Below are 21,351 nucleotides of genomic sequence, written 5' to 3'. Positions count from 1 at the left end.
CACATTAACATTTAGTCGTTGTGTGATAACTATGTTTTTCTGAATGATTTTCCTAAAATGTACATTGAAATAGATGGGATTCTGTAATATTTAAATATTTTATTATTAATAATCGGTGCAGTAAAACATATTGGTAACAATTACATATTGTAAAGGAGACACTTGGGCACAATAATATTTAGTTGCTGGTTGATAACTCTGTTTTTAGAATTTTCTATGATTTTCCAAAAATTACATTGAATTTGATGGGATTCTGTAATATTTCAATATTTTATTATTAATAATCGGTACAGTAAAATATATTGGTAATATTCACATATTGTAAAGGACACACACATGGGCACAATAACATTTAGTTGCTGGGTGATAACTATGTTTTTAGATTTTTTTATGATTTTCCAAAAAATTACATTGAACTGTACTGGATTCTGTAATATTTCAATATTTTATTATTAATAATTTGTGCAGTAAAACATTTCGGTAATAATTATAGACGAGAACATTAGACACAAACAATGTTTTTAGATTGTTTTATTACATTTTTACATGTATATATTGAAGTAACTGGGATTTACGATTTCATTGAACGCACCATCAGTTCGCCTAACCGTAAAAAGCCACGTTGCTGCGCAATCATTTTTGAAGCACGGCTAGTGCGACTGACTCTTTCTGAAGAGCGGCCAGCGTGACTGCAGTTGGGAAACGGGCCGGTGACGTTGGTAGCCGCACATGCGTCCTCCAGAGAAAAAATCGTGTCCCACTTCCTGGCCACTTCTTCCAGATGAACGGTACTGTAAACGTAGCTAAACTCTGATAAAGCCTGTGGCTCGATGGAATGGCTAAAACATAACCACAATAAGAGGTGAGTTGAGTCTATATCATTTTATTCTGTAACGTTAATACAAAAAATAAATACAAAAAATAAAACGACATAAGAATGACCGGTCTGCTAGCCACTGTAGCTGTCACTTTGTGTTGAAGTTATGTAGCAGCACTGTTGCCTTAAATGTTAGCACGTTGGCCCCTCTCAAACTGTATGGGTATTTAGACACTGACTGTCTGACACTGAGTCACCACACTACATAACACACAGCTAACTAACTGCCTAGTTGCCCATTGTCTACTAATAACGTTATATCGGTTCTACTAACCTACTTCTATTTTACAGCTACAACTAATGGAAGTACCGGCTTATTGTTTGGTGTATGTGTGGCAGATTTTCACAGCCTGGTGCAACCATGGCTAGCTAGCTTTGTGGCGACGTTACTGTCACATTAAAATCCTCACCACGGCCGGATTATAAACACAAAGGGTCCTCAGTGGGGCTATACACCCTGAAGAGGCCCCTCAAAATTAACAACTATATTTTCAGTCGCCTTTTTTAGGTGGAAAACCTAAGTAGCTCAGCTTCAGACTGAGACAGACTGTTCAACACAAACAACCCCTCCCAGAATCGAGGACTGAGTTGAAAACAGTGACCATATTAATAAAGACAAGAGTAGAATTAGAAAACAGTTTATAGGCTATTTCTCTCCTGATACAAGGACAACAGCTAGGTTAGATGTACAGGACACCAAAGCATGCTTATAACATAATAAAGAGGCTATATCACTGTGACACTACTACATAACAACACAGGCAACACACATTTTACAGATTGTGTTCAGAGAAATGGTTAATTAACACATCAGGCCCAGCACCAGAATAGATAAAAGAGAGGTGCAATCCATGGGGGTCACAAAAAAAAGATATTTACAGGTATATTCCTATATAAACAAAATCAACTAAAGACCACTTCAAAGGCCCACATTGATAAATCGCTCAGACTGCTTAACATCATGTAAATAAAGAGCACACAGAACTGCGCACATGATACGCACAATCAAGTTATTGTAATAGTGCAAAATGGAAATACAAATATAACATGTCTGTAACTTCCCTTTGATATAGGCCTATGGGTAAAAGGACAGGTGGCCACCAAAACATTCTGGGCACGAGGGAAAACTGGGCATCTAGGAAGAGTGGGCACCAACGCAGACAGAGTGGGCACCAGACCTCGGAAGAGTGGGCACTAGGGGAAATCCGGGCCCACAGAACGAGTTTTACACCTGTCTGGCATGCGTACTACTGGAATGCAACTACATTCAGTTGATTTCCCCCCCCCCATCCAAAACATTCTCAGACAAATGTTATATTAGTTTGAGGCTAAGGCTAGGCATAGTTCTGTGAGGTTAAGGTTAGGTTTAGGCATAGTTTTACTGAGGTTTAGGTTAATGTTAGGTTTTGGCATAGTTTCACTGAGGTTTGGGTTAATGTTAGGTTTTTGCATAGTTTCACTGAGGTTAGGGTTAAGTTGAGGCATAGTTTTACTGAGGTTAAGGTTAGGTTTAGTCATAGTTTTAATGAGGTTAAGGTTATTTTTGGGCATAGTTTTACTAAAAGACAAAAACACATTTAAAAAAACGTAGTCTTCCCACATAAGGTGCCCCTCTTCAGCACCATGGCCAGTGAAGGAGGTCAGAGTTGAGAGAGTATAAAAAGACACTTGAAATTTGGTGATATACAGCAAAGGCCACCTATGACTAATGCTATTCAATAAACTCGACCAACTAGCTTTTAAAAATACAGAAGACAGGAGAATTGTTGGATTCATTTTTAAACCTGTGTTGTCTGTTGCATTCTGCTACCTACATTTTCTGTCACCATAGACCAGAAGTACAGCAACATTTTTAAAAGTCAATAATGGAATGTCATTGGATATCATCCTTCTAAAATGTGCATAATATCATATAAATGAACAACAAATGTATAGGCTACCAAACCAATGTATATAGTTACTTTTAAAAAAAAACATTGAAATTATTATTTTTTCCAACCATCAACCAGGGCCCTAGAGGGGCTCAAGCCCCTCTAAACCCCGTTGTTAATCCAGCTGTGCAGTGTTCATTTAACTCAGAGAGTGTAATGGAGCCAAGATCCATTTTATTTGTACACTTTCAGAGTTACAAACGGATAAATCAATGCTGAGGATTTTAGCAATACAATAGATCTCCAGACTCATACCTACCTTGTGTTCCATCCTTTATCAGAAACCACTAGAGGGCGACGGACCCATGGCGTGTGCCAGAGTGCCGCTGGATGAGCAGCAGGTGACAGAGCCAGGTGGACCACTGGGAAAGGAGAGGACCTTGCCTGCTCTGGTGAGTCAGCCCTAAAGGCTGTTATCTAAACACTGCACATTGGCACTGTGCTTGCTCACAAGCAACAGACAAAAGTCTGTTGCTTGCCTCTCATTGGTATTTACATTTACTGTGAGAGTTACTGAAGAAAACTGTCGTTGATGTACAGCTTTGTCTTGTCAGCATCCAGACAGGAAGGAGGAGAGGTGTTTTGTGCCTTACAAGCCCCTGCCAGAGAACGTCTCGCCCGCCCAGGTGGAGGAGTTTCTCGAACATGCCAAGTTTATCATCGAGGATCTGGAATGGCTGCTAGCACTGCCCCATGACAAGTTCTGGTGTCAGGTGTGGGACCGTCACATACTGCCTTTATGGTTCAAATCCTTCACAGTTAGTGTTTTGTTGTTGTATACTTCAGTCATGGCTCTCTGCTGGTTTAATGAGTATTGGATATGATGGAGGGGGAAGCAGTGGCTCGGGCTATCACTGGGTTAAAGGCCTTTCACACCTTGTTTATGCCACTCGAGTGGGACAAATTATGTATACATTCCTCAGGCCAAGTCTGCTCCCAATCGCTTTAGTGACCAACAACGTGGGACAGTTTGCACAAGCTAGTTCCGAGAGTAAAAACATGTACGTGTGCTGAGGTGCTAATAAATTGGGTAGGAAGAATGCACTCTTTTTTTTTTTAGAAGTCTGCATCTTCACCCAGAATCACAGTTACTGTGTAACAGGTGTAAGGTAAACCTTATTGGAAAATTTGACCATGCAATTAATCAGTTATATTAATGTTGTATAACCCCATACCTAACTGCTCCCGATAAGCAGGTTGGCATGGTTTCCTCAGCACGGAGAAAGTCGCTATATAAATGCACCATTTACCATGTATGGAGTTTGCTATATTCGTGTATTACCGAATATAGAAGTTTGCTGTGATATTGGCATCAGCAGAGTGTTAGCATTCTAATGCACTGTTTTTAACCGTCAGCCATCTGTGTGTCCTGTCAGGTGGTGTTTGATGAGTCTCTGCAGAAATGTCTGGACTCTTACCTACATCACGCCCCCCGAGGCCTGGACCCTGCCTCTCTGCCCTCCACCCCGGTCGTGGCGGACACGCAGCGCTGCGTCCACCGAGCTGTCTTCATGACCTTCCTCAGGATGGCCACACACAAGGAGTCCAAGGTAGGAAGTACAGCAGTTGAATATGGATTTTAGAGGTCAGAGCCTTCAGCCTTGTCAGTGTGACCATTTCACTTGCACAAATAGATGTGGCATGTGGGCGAAAGGTAAACTGTATTTAGGAGCATGTGTGTGAATGAAAAAATATTTTGTGTTCATGACATGGCATTTTTAATAAGGAAAATAGGCCCTTCCCACTGTGGAAACTAATTCACTGCCTGAATTATTTCAGATTTTTTGCAGTTTTATGCCAGAGATTTTTCATTGAAAAAAAAAAGTACTCAGGAGCCGAGATAGAGAATTTTTAAGTTTTAAGTTAACAATGAAGTGGATAGGAGTCTAGATCTTCGAAAAATCTATCTCCTTGGTCTTTGGGTCAAATTAAAAAACAAGTTAATTCGATCTAGGCAATCAATGTGTTAAAGACAAACAGTATGGGAGATCAAAAAGCTGTTTGATACTTAATTGTCACATGACTCCCTAGATTAAGTGTTTTGCTGCTTTTTCACTGCCCAGATTTCCAAAATATATTGTCAACCCAATTACAAAAAGTTGTTTTTGAATGTTCTATTGAGGTATTTTTTCACTGGACAGAGATGTGATCTTGATTTCGATAACTCCCCTCCCTTCAGGAGAACTTCCTAACCCCGACTGTATTCGGAGAGATCATCTACGAGAACTACCTCTTTGACATTCCCAAGATCCTGGACCTGTGTGTTCTCTTTGGGAAGGGAAACACCCAGCTGCTGCATAAGATGATAGGTCAGTTGTTAATGACACAAATCCTAAAGAACAAGGGCAACCTACAGTAGAGATGTACAAGGTGGACCTGCTTGGCTCTTCGCCAACCTTTGACCACTACATTTCACCATACAGTATGTCAAATACTAGAAGATGGAGAAACTAGAGTTGGAGATACTGTGGTTTGATAATGATACAATGCAATGAGTAATGTGTGAACAATGAGTAATTTGTGAACAGAGTGACATACAGAGCCTCACTACAATTTCACAATTGCGTTGCTGAAAACATAAGAAACTGGATGAAGGGTTTGTTTATTTCACTGATGATAATGATGGGGTCATCCTTGTTTTATCCTTTTTAGAGAACATATTTACCCAGCAGCCCAGTTACTATGTTGACTTGGATGAGACGGTGCCCTCCGTCTTACAGGTAAGGGACAGAATACACAATGGCTATTTTCCAAACAGAGCCCTTCAGTCCATAAAGGAGAAAATATCTTGTACGACACCAGAGTTTCTTGAATGAATGCATCAGACTGTCTCTATACTCATTCATTTTCCTGACCTCACACGATCTCTATCACTCTCTGCCTTTTCCTCTGTTCTCTGTAGATATTTGATACCATCTTAGATAAGTGTGGTCTCCAGTGTGAAGGAGCCATAGCCATGGAACCGCTGAAGTTGAACGCACATAGCCGCCCCACTGCAATGACCATGAGTCAGCAGGTCTGGCACTCACTCACTCACTCACTCACTCACACACACACACACACACACACACACACACACACACACACACACACACACACACATGCACACCTGCCTGTGTGCGCACTGATTCATTACCACATGTCATTTTTGTTAATGTTGAAACATGTCATGGTCTTATATCCATGTCTTGTCAATAACTCATTCAAAAGTTTGAAGGAGAGATGTTTTCAGGGTGATTGGGACAGGGCAGTTGAAACGTGCTTGTGTGTCGGTCTCAGGACCTGGCGGACCTGGTGTTGTACCTGTGTGACTCCACCAGCACCATACACGCCTTCCTGGATATCTACCCTGCTGCCTGTGCCACCTTCCACTCCCACGGCTTCCTCAGCAGGTACCCAGATGGAGAGCTCAGAGCAGCACCTCCTTAATGTGAATCACTCATAGATTAATGAACAACACTTACTATAGGGTGTTGCCCTTCGGGGCAACCACACTAATAATGAATATTCCACATTGTTTCTTTGAATGGCAGACTGGCCTCGTTTTATGAGACCGCCATACCTGAACTTGAGAAGGCACTGCGAAAGAGGAACTTTGACGATAAAAGGTGAGTAAATCAACCTGTGACTTACTTAGGTAACAGGGGGAACACTTAAGTCATATTTGGATCTTTCACAGAATGCATACCACACAATGGGTAATTTTTGCTTTGAATTTCAAAACGGCTGCACTGGGATAGGAGCTATAAAGTTGACAGTTAGTGAACAAAACAAAATGTCCTTGTCCATTCTCTATATTAAAATAGAACTAGCGCATAGCCAGTGTTACTGTTCTGGCTTTTGGGGTTTTAAGCGGGAGGTGTCAGAAAAGTTACCACAGGGATAACTGGCTTGTGGCGGCCAAGTGTTCATAGCAACGTCGCCTTTTGATCCTTCGTTGTCGGCTCTTCCTATCATTGTGAAGCAGCATTCACCAAGCGTTGGATTGTTCACCCACTAATAGGGATTTTTTTCCTTTCTTCTTTTTTTTCTGCCTGATTTTGTTGTCAGGCTGAACTTGCCCAGTCATGCAAAACAAAGTAGTTACCTGGACATTTGGAACATAGCTGATGATGCAGCAGTTGTGAGGACTGAATACAGGCCATACAGCTGTGTTAAAATGTTGTTTAGCAGTCTTAATGAATGACCCTCCTCCTCTAGTCTTCAGGAGGACTTGTGGAAGCGGGTGTCCCACTCTGGCCGCAAGATGGTGGAGATGGCGCACTTACTGCTGCAACACACTTGTCTCCAGCCCATCCTGGAGGGGTAAGACTCCACTACTGTTATAAGAGAGGTTTAGCATGCTGCATTTTCCTCTACTGTGATACACCCTAACACTGATTTTGGTGCCTTGCAGGGGAGAAAACATCCAAACATTTGCAGAGGAGCTCCTACAACATTTCACATCTTTTCTACCTGAGAAGAGGTACATTCAAGAGGTCCAAGAGACTGTGGTTTTCAAAGTGTGGTGCTGGATCCCTCATGGGTCCTTGAGGGACTTACAGTTGATCCCTATTGATGAGGAATCATCTAATTTCATTTAAGTTGGCAATGTAGCATTTCAATGCTCAATCAAATATCCAGTAAAAGAAAAAACCCTAACTGCTCCATGAGTTGCTGCCCCATAGCTGGCCACTGCTCCTGATATCTAGGATGGGTTAAATGCAGATACATACCACATTTCATTGAATATGCAAATACACATTGACAGATGCCACAAAGGAGTGTGGACCAATGAACCGAACAATAATTTTCATGACCGTCTGCTGTAGAACAGGTGACAAGTACTGGGATTTATTGATTGTATTAATCATGTGTATGTTGTGTTTTTCCTCTCAGGTTCTTGTCAGACTATGATGACCAATTCCCCATCGCAGACGACATCAGCCTGCTACAGCAGGCCTTACCTCTCATGTAACTAATAGCTTTATAGTCACTTTTAGTACTGTGTTTCTGTTTGGTTATTAGGAAATTCTAATATCCAATATTTCTGTTTCAATCGAGAAAATCGAATAAATTGAGCCGATGTTGGTCAATTTTTTGATTAACCAACTGCTCAGAGGCACGATGTGTAATACAAGTTACAACAGCATCAGAGACTAGTGTTACAGCATGCCATTTAAGATGACAGCTGCTGTTGTCAGTAGGTTCTATACATTTATAACTATAGCCTCCCTATGCATTCATTGCACAAAATACACAAAATGGACTGACATCTTTTTCTCTCTCACATGCACATACATTGAGATGACAGTTGTCAGTTGACTTGATAGCCTACATTTACAACAACAGCCTATGCATTTAAAGGGATGACTTTTTTCTATCAATTACTCACCCCATGAAGCCTTGAATTCATGGGGATTTCTTTCTTTTTGGCGCATTCCTGATCCAATATTTGATGAATTGAAGTAAATGTGAGAGCCAAGACCAAACTAAATAAAAATAATTCATAAACTCCAAAACAACTCGGTCTAATCCAAGATGTAGGAGGAATATTGGATCAGGAATGTGGCAAAAAAAATATCTTCATTAAGTCAAGGCTTCATGGGGTGAGTAATTTATAGAAAATAAAATAAAAATATATTTTGGTGTTGAACTATTACTTTAACAAATTTCAGACTCATAGGATTATCTAATTTTCTAAAAATAAAAGCTATATATTTTCCCTTTTAAAATACTGACTGCCTTTAATGACAGTGGGTCATGAAAATTAAATAGATGTGTATAGACTAATTCTACTGCCGGCTCAAAGGCGACACAACAATGCCCCCCATTCTATGTCCATACCTTTTAATACAGAACAGTGAGGTATGAATGATGGTTCAACATGCCCTCCTCGAACAGGCTGTGTAAAAGCGGCTTACTACTGCATGTCACCCAGTCTGTAAATTTGTCCACCAGTGGGTGCTGTTCAGCTCTGCACACCTTTAGGTTGCCTTGTTATTTTTACTGTGATTAGTGTTAATGTTGACATTAGTGGACTCAACAATTTGGGCCTGCATTCCCTCTAATGGTGCCCGTGATTCCTTTTAGTGATGAGACCAGGACGTCATACCTGCTGCAAGGAGTGCAGAGTGCCTGGGACAGCACGGGCCGGAGGAGACCTCAAAGCCAAGCTCAGCCCAAGACCTCTGCAGCTGCACAAGGGGCAGTGGGTGGGGCCTGGGGTGGTGGGGAGTCACCACCAGGGGTCAGAGAAGCAGGGGAGGGCGGGGAGAGTCCCAGGGGAGCAGAGGCCACGCTGGACATGCCCTACAAGGGAAACAATGTTAGTCCTCCTGTTATTGTAATTCTGACTTTTAACTAGTTGAATTGTGGCATACCTGATATACTCCCTTTCGTTAGAGCCCGACCAATGCCAAATTTGTGGGTCTGATGGTAGCCTGAGTCGTAGACCACTACCAATGTTTTGACCAAAGTTTTCAAATTAATGTGGGGAAAAAAATTACTTATTTCCCAACGCGTTGTGAGCTTGTAGATTGGCAATTTTTTTGAAAGATTTAGAATTTTAAAAATGCTCTTTTATAATGACATGCAAGGAAAAACCAGGTTGAAAGTGGTAAATAAATCGGGCTGCATAATTGTCGTCAAAAAGGTCAAATAATGGCCGATATATCAGTCGGGCTCTACTTTTCATATAATTACATGGTTTGCGAGTGGCTTGGTCCTTGACTTTAATTACTTATACCCTGCTACTTGAACTGGTTTGTGTGTGGTCCAGGGTGCAGCGGGTTCATTGAGTGCTGGGGAGCTGGAGTCTCTGCTGACGTGTATCAGGGACTTGCTGCCTGACCTGGGAGAGGGTTTCCTGCTGGCCTGTCTCCAGGAGTACGACTATAACACTGAGCTGGTCATCAACAACATCCTAGAAGGCAACCTGTCACCCGGCCTGGACAAACTGGACCGCACCATGGCCAGGTATCACTAACCAAAACCTAACCACTTAAGCCCTACTTTGTTGTGTGACAAATTGTGAAAAATTGTGAAAATAGCCAGCATCATTGCTCTTTTCTTTCTTGGGTTAGCTGTGGAAGGAACGTTGATCTCTTCCATTTCATACGAGGTAGACTTTTCAGGATGAAAGGACTGATTTCTGACGTAATGGAAAATGGATGGCACTGCTGTAGCTCTATTTGACTTATTTTCCTCCCTGTCTCCCCAGGCCAGTGAAGCAGGAGCCTCCAGCCGTGCTTAGTGACAGGTCCAATGTGTTTGACGACGACGAGTTTGATGTCTTCCACAGAGACCAAGTAGACATGTCCCGCATCTGGAAGGGCAGAAGGTGAGTGGGTGGGACTTGTTCATTGGAAAACGTTTGGAATGGCCTGGATTTCCATCATAGCCCCAGCACTGGCATCTGAAATGTTTTGACATTTACACCTAGAATGACATGCCTATAATAGGGACACTATCGGCCCTATTCTGGGCGCCGTCTTACCCATTATCCCTAATCTTCTTTGCCATTTTTTACTATTTTGAAAAACATTTTCAAAATAGTTGAAATAGCAAATCTACAAGCTCACAATGTGTCGATGTAGATTGGCTATTTGAACTACTTGAAAATGTTTTTCAAAATAGCAAAAAAATGGCAAAGAAGTTTAGGGATAATGGGTAAGACGGCGCCCAGAATAGGGCCGTATATGCCTAACCCATGGTTAATGGGTTTGGTAAAACAGTCTTTTCCCCAGGGACAATTTTTGGCTAGAATTCTTATCAATCTGCTATTTAAAATGCATTATGCAATGATGAGATAACAGATTAAAGTTTCAACTTTGTGAGTTGATTTTTCAGACTGCGCTGAAAGGAATAGTATCCTGTGGCTTCCTTGAAAATCAAACCATCCATGCAATGCCAGTGTTTCCCCTAGGGTGGAGTCAAATTGTTCATGCTGGCAGATAAAACATCCCGGCAACTGAGCCTTAGGCAAACATACAGTTATTTCTGCACAGTCATTTACAGGGGAAATGTCTGTCTAGTTTACATATGAGGTGAAATAGTATATCATCTTAAACAATTATTGACATTCATTGAATGAAACAAAAACACACCCCTATACAGAAAAGTCAATCAATGTTAAATATGATCAGTTCACATAAAATGAAACCACTTTAAGCTTGTACACTGAAGTAAACCAGTTAAACAGGAAATTGCTCGAACTCTATGAAACATGCCAGATCACCAGTATGGCGCTGTAAGTCTGAACATCAGTAGATGTTTTGTGTAGTGGAAGTAAGTGTGATCTCTGCACTACATGTTTGATCCCACAGGAAAGGGGAAAGTGCTCGAGACCTATTGAATGACAAGCAGCACATAGAGGAGCAGAGGGCCCGCTACCAGGCCTACGAGACGGTAGTGGACGAGATCGTCATCGAACCAGGGCGTACACCAGCAGATTACGGCCTGGACGACTATGATGACGACTATGACGACACCTACGACATCAACCAAGTGGGGGCCAACGACCTGGATGGAGACAGCCTGCTGAACCGAAGGTTGTGTAGATGTGGTTTTTACTGTTTTTTGGGATGCAATGTATTGCGTTCCTCATTCTGACTTAAGAAATATGACTGTCGGACCTCAACAGACTTGAATCTTGGATCTTTTTATTATCTGTTGGGCACTTGTTATCAGTGTATACATTGAAATGTTTTAGATTTATACCATAAGTTGCCACTGCAATTTGACAGTATATACACACAGTATACTTGAAGTTCATCATTATAGCAAAAGATCTTAGCGATTCTGCCTCCCTTCTGCTGGTTTCAGGTGTATTGTGAGAAGTCATGGATTGTTAACCCACTATGCAATTCTGTCTAATATGTGCCTTTCTGTCTCCCTGCAGGCCATTCACTGTCCCACAGATACTACGAACAGGAGGCAGAGCAGCCCTGGAGGATGAGGAGGATGAAGATGATGAGGAAGAGGCTGAGGAGGTAATGGTCAGAAATGCAGAGGCATGTGGTCTCCACATGCAGATAGGGCGGTATATCGACTTTTTAAGTTATATCGATGTAGTTTATTTTCAAACGGGATAAAGGGTGAAACAATACTGTTTATAGCTATATCGATAGTTTGAAGGTGCGTTATGATACGTAACGCTTTTCTTACATGAAACCATGCCAGTGTTTGTCTCTCCTGATTTTCAGTCCATGCCGCCCTGTAGCCTATATGCAGATCTATATTTTGTGTTCTTATTTCATATGCTGTCCTTTGTCCATCCAGGGCAATGCAGTGAATAAGGACCAGTTTATACAGGACCCAGCCCTGCTAAGGGAGAGGGCTGAAGCTAGAAGAGCTGCCATGCAGCAGAGGAGAGGGTAAAGACCGCACACACACTTCTGCAATGCACTGTCTTGACTCACTGTTACTTTTCATGCTAAGGGCCAAAACATGTGCACTGTTGGAGAAATCCATCCATCTTTATTTTCCTCTGTCCTTCCAGATACCGGCCAGCGCCTGCCAGAGACGTGGCGGGCAAGCCCAAGGGCCAGGGCCAGACCCAGGAGACCTTACAGGACAGACGGAAGAAGGAGGCCAATAAGAGCCGAGGTGGCAACCACAACCGCCGTTCCATGGCCGACCGCAAAAGGAACAAGGGCATGATCCCCTCCTGACCTCCACTCGTATGACATGCAGCCTGGAGCACGACAAAACCGCACGTCCGGTACAGGAAGCGCAGAGAGGCCGTGGCCAAACACTGAGGCAAGAGGTCAAGGCTGAGGTATCCTATTGAGCTACGTTTTATGGTTGGCTTTCAGTCAACGCATGACCCTCTTCAAGTCTCCCCAACATCGTGCTATAGTCCTGATAATAGTCGATATCTGCACACAAGTTAGATTTTTCTTTCATTGTCCTTCACAGCTGCAATCCAGAACTTTTTTAATTAATAAATCTTTATTTTGACCAATCTGTATGGTAGAGTATGTTAACACAATAGAACTGGCACGTCTGCAGTGGTTGTAGGTGATCTCCCTTTTCTTCCATTGAGAAATGTAGACCCTGGCGTTGGGTAGGAGTCAGGACACCTACAGGTTGACAAGTAGCCCTGCCTGAAGCTCATGAGCCAGTATCTCCCTTGCCCAAGTGGGGATTCCCTCTTGATTGAGCTATAGATTTTTGTTTCCCATGTGGGAGACCCGGAGTTGAGTCCTGGGGTGTTACAGTTGCAATTTCCTCTCTCCACCAGGACATAAAAGATACGGATTGTAGCTTTAAGAAAGAAAATTCCCACCAAATCAGCGAGTGTGAGCAGGTGACTAGGAGAAAAACATGACAAGACCTTTATTTTTGCCAAGTAACAAATCAGTTTATTATTAAGGTCCGTTTTGAGGAAGCTGACAGTTTCTTTGACATCATTAAATGAACAACATAGGAATAAAAGGAAGAGACATAAGGTACCGCTTTGAAACGCCATGTCCTGGTAATGCTATTCCGAACATCAGAGGCTGGGTGGGAATTGTTTTTTTTTTAAAAGAAGCTATTGGAGTGTGTGATATCCCCCTACTCTTCAGAGTACCATGTGTGGAAGTTGTTTTCAAAACTTTTTCAAGTGCGTGTGTGAATTTTGTCTACATCTGATCCTACCCACCTGGTCTCCACCAGTCTCAGTAAAATCCTATAAAGTCATGGGTGATTTATACTTGATTGCACGCTGGTGTTGTGCACCAACAATAACCAATCCACAAACTCACACTGTGAGCTTGTACATTGGCTATTGTTGATGTGTGACATTGCGCACAAGGTATAAATCAGGCAAAAGTTGCTATATCAACATCTCACTAGCATAGTCGTGTGTGTTCCCATGTTTGGAAGCACATACAGAGAGGTCCCTCCTATCTCAAACAAATGAGGAAAAAAAGCTTCTACATTTTGCCATGCACAGCAGCTATTTTCTAGGGAGAGAATAGATCTATAAGAGCATTTTGTAACAAAGAAAAGCATATTTGTGATTTTTTTGTTATTACAAAAACAAAATAAATACAGTAATAATACTGACTGTTTTGAGGATTCTTTTGGTCAAAGCTTTGTGATATAAGTGATGGACATCAAGGTTATGTTGCGTCAAAGCCAACTGGATAGTAGCTTTTTTTGGATTATCTGAAACAGTATTTTAAGTAGTGATGCATATTCAATATTTTTCACAATATGCCATTTGATTCTGCTAACAGTGTGGTGTAGGTATTCATGATTTCCTATTCAAGATTCTCAAACAAAGGGTTGACATCAAACTGAGCAACAACTGTTGAATGTTCATATACATTTTTCTGTCGACCCCCACTCTTGCACACCGGGGGCATTTTTTGTGTTTCTTTTATTTAAATTTCTCATGCAATTTGCCAACTGTTTGTCATGATTACGTCCTAAACGTGGAATATTATGCAGCTATAAAGCGATATTCAGAACAAGGTACATTTTCATTGCGAATAAAGGCATCAACATGCATCAATGAGGCATTCAACTATAATATAGTTTTGATGTGAAATACTCGCCAGCAATTTTCTGATCATTTATTCGTCATGCCCCCGGTGTGTGGAAAGACCTTTTTTTGTCAACCACTATCATTTCTAAACAAGTATAAGCGACTACTTTGAACTAAATGTCTAAACTAAATATGGTAGTCTACTGTACAGAACTCGAGTTATGAACCAAATTAAATAAACTGGTTTTGGCATGCAGTTTCATCACTGCCCACTAAAATTCATCAATAAGGCATCACTGCACTTGAAGGGTAATTTTCACGTTGTCTGTCAACTGTGGCAGTTATGACAAATGTTATTTAGCTTACTCATTGACAAAAATATATTTCAATTATCAGTTAGTCCAAACCTCAATAGTTAGTTATTGATATTATTTGGACACAAGAGGGGACCCGGAATGACATTGTCCCACTATGTTTGTCAACATGGAGAAGAGTAAAGTATACCTGATGAATGTGGAATTAATCAAAAAAACATTGCGTGACATTACTTTTAAAAGTTACTTTGCTCATCTACTCCTGTCCGACGCACCTGTCCTACAGTAGGAAATACCGATGTGCAAAAAGACTATTGTTATTAAGGATGTCATAAAGCATTGAACATCCATGCACAAACAATTCACTCAACAAGGGGCTTCTGACTAGGATCAGGTTAAAAGCCATTCTGAATCTAATTCAGAAAAACAGTACAGAGATTTTTTTAAGTTACAAAGCACACATTCTTGAACGAGGGTGGCCAAACTTCGTTCTTGAAAGCCATAGAGCTGAACAAGAACCCCCTTACCTTTTTGAAAAGAGCATAATTGGCCACCCATGTGCTAGAATGTGTTTTGCCCTCGTCTCCTGTATACTGTATGTAAACGAACATGCCATTGAGGCACCACCACATCGCTGGTCTAAGTCACACATACACATTACATACCTGCCAAACGTGATCCACAATTGTACAGTAACATTGTAATCCCAAGAAAAAGTACCATTTAAACAATAGTACTGGTACAGTACATAGTATTGTTTTTACACTGCCACCGTGTTGATGAGTTCTGCTATAGGATCGCTTGGCCCACAGATACACGGTCCCAAAGGCTGGCTGTCAGCTATGAGAAGACAAGTGCTCCCACAAATCCAGTGCTGGTGGTGGCGAGGTCCGAGAAGAGCTACTGAAGTGTCCCCAAACACAACACAAGACTTGATCCCATTGTCGTTCTACTGTTGCTGGAGGAGGTTACCTAAATGGTGGCAACCGTTAACTGTCTCTGCAGAGGTTGCCTTGTGAGGATTATTGAAGAGAGAAGTGTATGGTGAGTTTCAGACCTTTGTCCATACAGCACTTACTGTACAAAGTGTATGCATTTGGCGTAAAAGCATTAAACAATATAAATGTGGTATTTTTCCCACTATTATCGCAGACTTACTGAATATGTTACGTTTGCAGAGGGGACAGGTGTGCTGCCGGAGGAGCCAGGGGTCCACACAGTCCCTGTGGTACTCGTGGTGGCATGGCAGCACCCGCAGACACTGCAGTAACACAAATGGATTAGTATCGGTTAATTGTGCAAATGTGCATCTCAGTTTGCATGCCTTACAAGAACATGATCAACTAAAAAGAGCTCTTTTACAGATGTGGCAGAACGTAGAAGCGATGGCCTATAAAGCATCTAGCATCACAGAGACCTTTCTATAGGACTTAGTTTTATTCTAATAGGGATGCAGGTTCATGCAGCCATTACTGGGACTGATGCAACTGATTCAAACCTGGTTGTTGTTGAAAGGCTCCAGGCAGACAGCACAGTCATCAGTCTCTATGGGCTGGGATGGGTCACACCACAGCTTGGGCTGGCGGTATGTCTTGGTCTTGAGAGAAGACATCCTCTGCAGTATGTCCTGTTTAGGTAGTAACTGAATAGTGGAACAAAGGACAAATTAGTGAGTGTTGTGTTGATCCACATTTTGATTAGGCCCTAGGCCCCAGGTGGGTGTTGAGAGTGCATCATGTTCAAAGTGAATGCATTCATGTAAAAACAGTAGCTGAAATCTATTCAAACCTAAAAGAGGACTAATCAAGAGCAATGCTAAGCTAATCATTTTGACAATAGCAAACACATGTACCTCCAAATCATCATTAAGCTGATTATCTTGATACTGCCAGCGGGCTTGAACGATGACCCCAGTACTGAGGATCAGGGCCACCAGGAGAACTGTGTTCCAAAGTTGCTGCAGATACTTCTGGAAATGCACCAGAGTCAAGGGCTTTTACAATATTTGTTTAAAAGTAAGAATATGATGATCTGTTTATGTTTAAGTCTCATATGGTCCAACAGTGCTAATCCATGGTAAGCTTGTCAACATCGTTGAGTGCACATAATATTCTATATCTGCGACAACCTCACCTGGACCTGAGAGTTGGTCTCTCCTGTACAGATGACCCCCTGCCATTCACCATACAGACCACCTCTGGAGCGACCGCAAGTGGACCACAATGTCAGGGTGGCCCCCTATAAAAGAACACAGAAACGACTCACGAGTTGTAGCATCCTTTGGTCAATAATTGGTAACAGTATTGATCTTATAGCAATAAGATAATTTCTCACCAAGTTGTCCTGTAGAATGGTCTTGTATGTGACTTTGGCTGTTGCATGAAGACCTCTGTGCAAAAATCGAGTCACTCAGTGCCACTCAAGGTCCATGCTCGGTTTAACAATGCCAGTAAATGGTATTTAGATAGATTGTGTGTGTTGCTACACATGTTGTACCTGAGGAGGGCACCAATGAGCTTGGTGACATTCTCGGATGTCTGGATGACAATGATTGGCTTGGACAGAACTTGGGACAGATCCATCTGAAATAGTCAAGAAGATCATTCAACTGGCTGAAGACGGCTAATGTAACACCGAAATGATGTAGTTTTGGCAAGTTGTATTCAACAACTCGGATTGGTGTAATTATTTAGGTATGTGTTACTTACCTCACTGACAGTGTTTTGGTTGAGGGCCAGGATGATCAATGCAGAGGCCCCCAGGACCAAAGCTCGTTGCATCTGGCAAAGAGAAACGAAACAGGCTGAGCAGTGACTGTCATTTTAGATTTTTGCATTGGCTATTCAAAAATAGCAGATATACAAGCTTGTACATCTGCTATTTTTTGAACATTTTTTAAACAATCTTGAAAGTGTGAGAACTACTGATTTAGAAGGCATTTGTAAAATCAGCCTCAGGTCTTACTGAGTTAAGGCAAGGGCCTTCCTATGAACAGTCAGGGGCTTTGCAGAGAGCATTTATAATTCAAAATAAACACTCACTTTATTTACCACAGTATCAGCAAAGGACTCCTGGTTCCTTGTAGAAACTTTACTTTCCTCCATCTTAACAGGCACCACACCAATCCACGGCTCCTGCTCTTTGGGTTCATCTTCACCCTTTCCTCTTCTCACCTGGGTCTCCTCGTCCTGCACCTGATCATAGCAGGAATTGTTTGGTTTTTTTTGTTTTTTTTGACAGTGCTCTTGGACTGGTGCCAAGATGTATTTCCTGACTTATATTATTATAATCAAGCTAAATAAGATGGCTTCAAATGTATTCATATACATTCATAAAGGCAATGGTGTAAAGTAACTAAGTACATTTACTCAAGTACTGTACCACCACTGAACAATGTTTTGGTACTTTTACTTTACTGGAGTATTTCCAATACTTTTACTCCATCTCAGAGGCAAATATTGTACTTTTTACTCCACTACAATTATTTGAAAACTTGATACTGCTATTTTCAAACATTTTAGTACTTTTACTTTGAGTACTTTAAGTATATTTCGATGCCAATACTGTTGTACTTTTTTACTCAAGTAACATTTTATGGCACCCTCTATTTTTACTTGAGTAAAATATCTGAGTACTTCTTCCACCACTGCATAAAAGGAGATCAAAACAACTATGGGCTCCCGATTTTGCAATAACTGAGATGGCACACGGTTAATAAGAAAGATGTTAAAACAGCACACTGACCAGAATCAGATCATGGATCTTCTCGTCATGGTGGCTGATGCTGCCCCAGGTGGCCTCGACCACCTCTCCTTGCAGCACAGTGTTTACGTCTCTCCGCTCCTCCAGGAACACCTCCACCAGCGCTGCCTGTTCACCCGTAACCAGCAGCCCTGACAGGAAAGAGGGAGCACACAGGATAAGAGACGTGCACCAGTAGTACCAGCGGGAACTTGAAGCCATTGCCTAAAAACCGAGCAGATCTGAAATTGCCACAAATAAATAACCCCGCTGTCAGCTGTCAGCCCTCATGTTATGATGGTCCCACCAACTGTCTGTCTGGAACTGATGCGTCAGCTCAGCCACAGCTGACCACAGCTACCGACTAGAATGGATTGATCCTGCCATCAAAATAAAAGCTTTAAAGGGATAGTTCACCCTCAAATCTATCGATTTGGTTACTGTACTACTAACTAACTAATCGATAGTTACCTAATTAACTATCAATGTTTGATAGTTTGGGATCACTTTTTAGGACGTGCCAGTGTTTAAGGAATGCGTTCTTAATTAACCCTGCCGCTGGTGAATATTGTGTAGAGAAACACAGAGCCTGGTGGGTGTCTGTTTAGGCTTTTTAGTGAGTAGTGAGTTCTGTCTGTCTGTAGAGCTCTATTGTATGCTGCGTCTGGGTCCGCTTGGTTATAGCCTCTTTCTATGAAGTGGCTGGTGAGCTCTGTAGCTTTAGATTCAAAGTCTATGGTAGAGCTACAGTTAAGCCTAAGGCGCAGGTATTAGCCAATAGGGATATTACTAATGAGTTGTTTAGAATGATTGCTGTTCGCTCTTAGTTTTCGGTAAATAGTTGTGTCAAACAGACCATCATTATTTTTGAAAATGGTGAGGTCTAAGAAGTTGATTTCATTGTTGTTAGACTCCAAGGTAAAGGTTAGGTACCACCTAGTGGTGGAGTTGACATACAGAAGTAACTCATCTTCCAGATCAAGAGCACGTCATCAATGTACCGACGCCATAGAACTAGTTTAAGGTGAATTAACTATCCCTTTAATATGAGATTTTCACCTCGTGGGTCTGCGGGTTGATAGTGTGTGTGTGTGTGTGTGTGTGTGTGTGTGTGTGTGTGTGTGTGTGTGTGTGTGTGTCTGTCTGTCTGTCTGTCTGTCTGTCTGTCTGTCTGTCTGTCTGTCTGTCTGTCTGTCTGACATTTTCTTATGTTAGCACACTTCTACAGAACAAGTTCCGCCATCATTCCGCTGCTTGTACTTGTATCATAAGAAAATAACAAATAAAACACTTCTTGATTATTGATATTTAATAATAATAATAATAATAATAATAATAATAATAATAATAATAATAGGCTGTTATTATTATAATTCTTTTACACACTATGCTGTATACTTATTGAAATAGGTCTATTTAATTTACATTTTATGGACTCATACATCATGGACGAATGATGTCACAGACACCACAAGAAGTCTGAAGTCTGAGATCCGCATCGGAGCCAGTGACTATGACCTTGACCTGACCTTTTCAACCCAAAAGTTCATTTGGTTGATGATGGTCCTTTTGGTACATATTTTACTTTGAAGTCTACTAGCGGAAGTGTGATTGTGATTATCTGGTTTCTGCTTGGGGCCAAAATGTAAACATGCGAAGGCAGCTTCCTGGCTGCACAGGAAGAGGCGTGTTATATCTTTCAAATGAGACTGCCATCTGGTGGAGGATTAGGAAACCATAGACATGTTATTCTAGGAAGAAAGACAATCTTCTACCCAATTTCCTTTCCTTTCTTTCTTTCTTTCTATCTTTACATAAACAATACACGAGAGAAGTAACTACGTACATTTACTCAAATACTGTACTTTAGTACAATTTTGAGGTATTGTTTACTTTACTGGAGTATTTCCAAATTTCGGTACTTTTACTTTTACTCCACTACATCTCAGAGGCAAATATTGTACTTTTACTCCAATTAAATACAATTATATGACAACTTTGGTTACTAGATACTTCGACCATTTGAAAATAGCCTATCTACAAGCTCACAATGTGTCGTGAATGCCAGGCATTGTGAGCTTGTAGATGTGCTATTTTCAAAAGATTTGTATACATGTGAACAGGGCCGAAATTGTATCACATTTGACTTGCAATTTGTTTGTACTATTGCACTCTTCTCCTTTAATAAATAATCCAGAATAAAACTCACAACAATAAAATATAAATGCACAATAAAGTGCTGGGTGCGTAATTACTGTGAGTCCTATCTGAACTAATTGTTTGTCGACTACGCCACTTTTGTTATAGAGGGAAGTCCCCTTTGAATACACTTTAACTTCTTCTTCAGGCTTTCCCAGGTTCGAGGTTAACTGGTAAGTTTCAATACTTTTGGTTTTGAGAATACAACACTGGCATGAGAATATCCCTTTAAGAAACTGGACACGAATACAGTGTATCAAAAAAGGTAAGTCATATTTATTGGGTCCCTAATACATTGGCTTCTGTGCCTTAAAAACAATCAAATAAACACTATACTAATAAAACCTATATAAACATACAAAACACAATTAATCTACACAACAACTATAAAATAAATTATAAAGTTGTGCAAATTACGCGGGGCTTAATCACAAGGGTTCCTTAGCATGGGGGGTTTCTGTGCAACAAATACTTTTCAAGTAAAGTGCTGTGCCAATAAAGTGCTTCAAGATACTCAACACGGTTTGTTCAGGGGTAATGCTGCATGTCCATATATGGGGGTAAGATGGGAAAGGGTTTGAGGCCAGTCGTCTTCGTCTTCTCTCTTCTTTCTCTCCGCCTGCAATTATAGAGATCTAGACCAGTTCACTGTGCATTTACACGATACATTTGCGTTGTCTCAGGCAGTGGTTATACAGGGATTCAACGTTGCTTGTTCGAATACTCACTCGCCAGCCAGGTTTTTACACCTGGCGCTGAGTTGGTTGCGTATGCAACGTTATCGCCACTTTCCAGTCTCAGCGCTCCTTATATGGTCTGGTCTCACTCGTC

General features: G+C 41.3%; 2 protein-coding genes across 2 annotated transcripts; one reads left to right on the top strand and one right to left on the bottom strand.

Annotated features, from left to right (window-relative positions):
* The first annotated feature begins 737 nt into the window (after positions 1-737).
* On the top strand, positions 738-13,323 carry ascc2 (activating signal cointegrator 1 complex subunit 2). The gene is made up of 19 exons (XM_084055778.1): positions 738-862; positions 3,090-3,200; positions 3,363-3,521; positions 4,185-4,358; positions 4,988-5,117; positions 5,461-5,528; positions 5,711-5,824; positions 6,088-6,200; positions 6,342-6,416; positions 7,009-7,113; positions 7,205-7,273; positions 7,687-7,761; positions 8,881-9,115; positions 9,569-9,765; positions 10,010-10,129; positions 11,115-11,339; positions 11,690-11,780; positions 12,070-12,164; positions 12,290-13,323. Exons 2-19 carry the CDS (start codon positions 3,114-3,116, stop codon positions 12,459-12,461), a joined length of 2,304 nt encoding a protein of 767 aa, XP_083911904.1. The 5' UTR covers positions 738-862; positions 3,090-3,113; the 3' UTR covers positions 12,462-13,323.
* A 657-nt stretch (positions 13,324-13,980) lies between these two features.
* Positions 13,981-18,632, bottom strand: rnf215 (ring finger protein 215). Its single transcript, XM_084055779.1, has 10 exons — positions 18,325-18,632; positions 17,622-17,774; positions 17,289-17,360; positions 17,077-17,162; positions 16,915-16,969; positions 16,714-16,818; positions 16,433-16,549; positions 16,079-16,222; positions 15,739-15,841; positions 13,981-15,592 (listed from the first exon to the last, which is right to left on the bottom strand). The coding sequence occupies exons 1-10, from the start codon at positions 18,541-18,543 to the stop codon at positions 15,570-15,572; spliced, it is 1,077 nt and encodes a 358-aa protein (XP_083911905.1). The 5' UTR covers positions 18,544-18,632; the 3' UTR covers positions 13,981-15,569.
* Between the last annotated feature and the right edge of the window lie 2,719 nt (positions 18,633-21,351).

The sequence above is a fragment of the Gymnoscopelus microlampas genome (genome assembly GCF_963454915.1).
Source record: "Gymnoscopelus microlampas genome assembly, chromosome: 4".
Lineage (NCBI taxonomy): Eukaryota > Metazoa > Chordata > Actinopteri > Myctophiformes > Myctophidae > Gymnoscopelus > Gymnoscopelus microlampas.
Note: the sequence above shows the minus strand (reverse complement) of the source record. Positions and strands in the feature narration are given on the sequence as shown.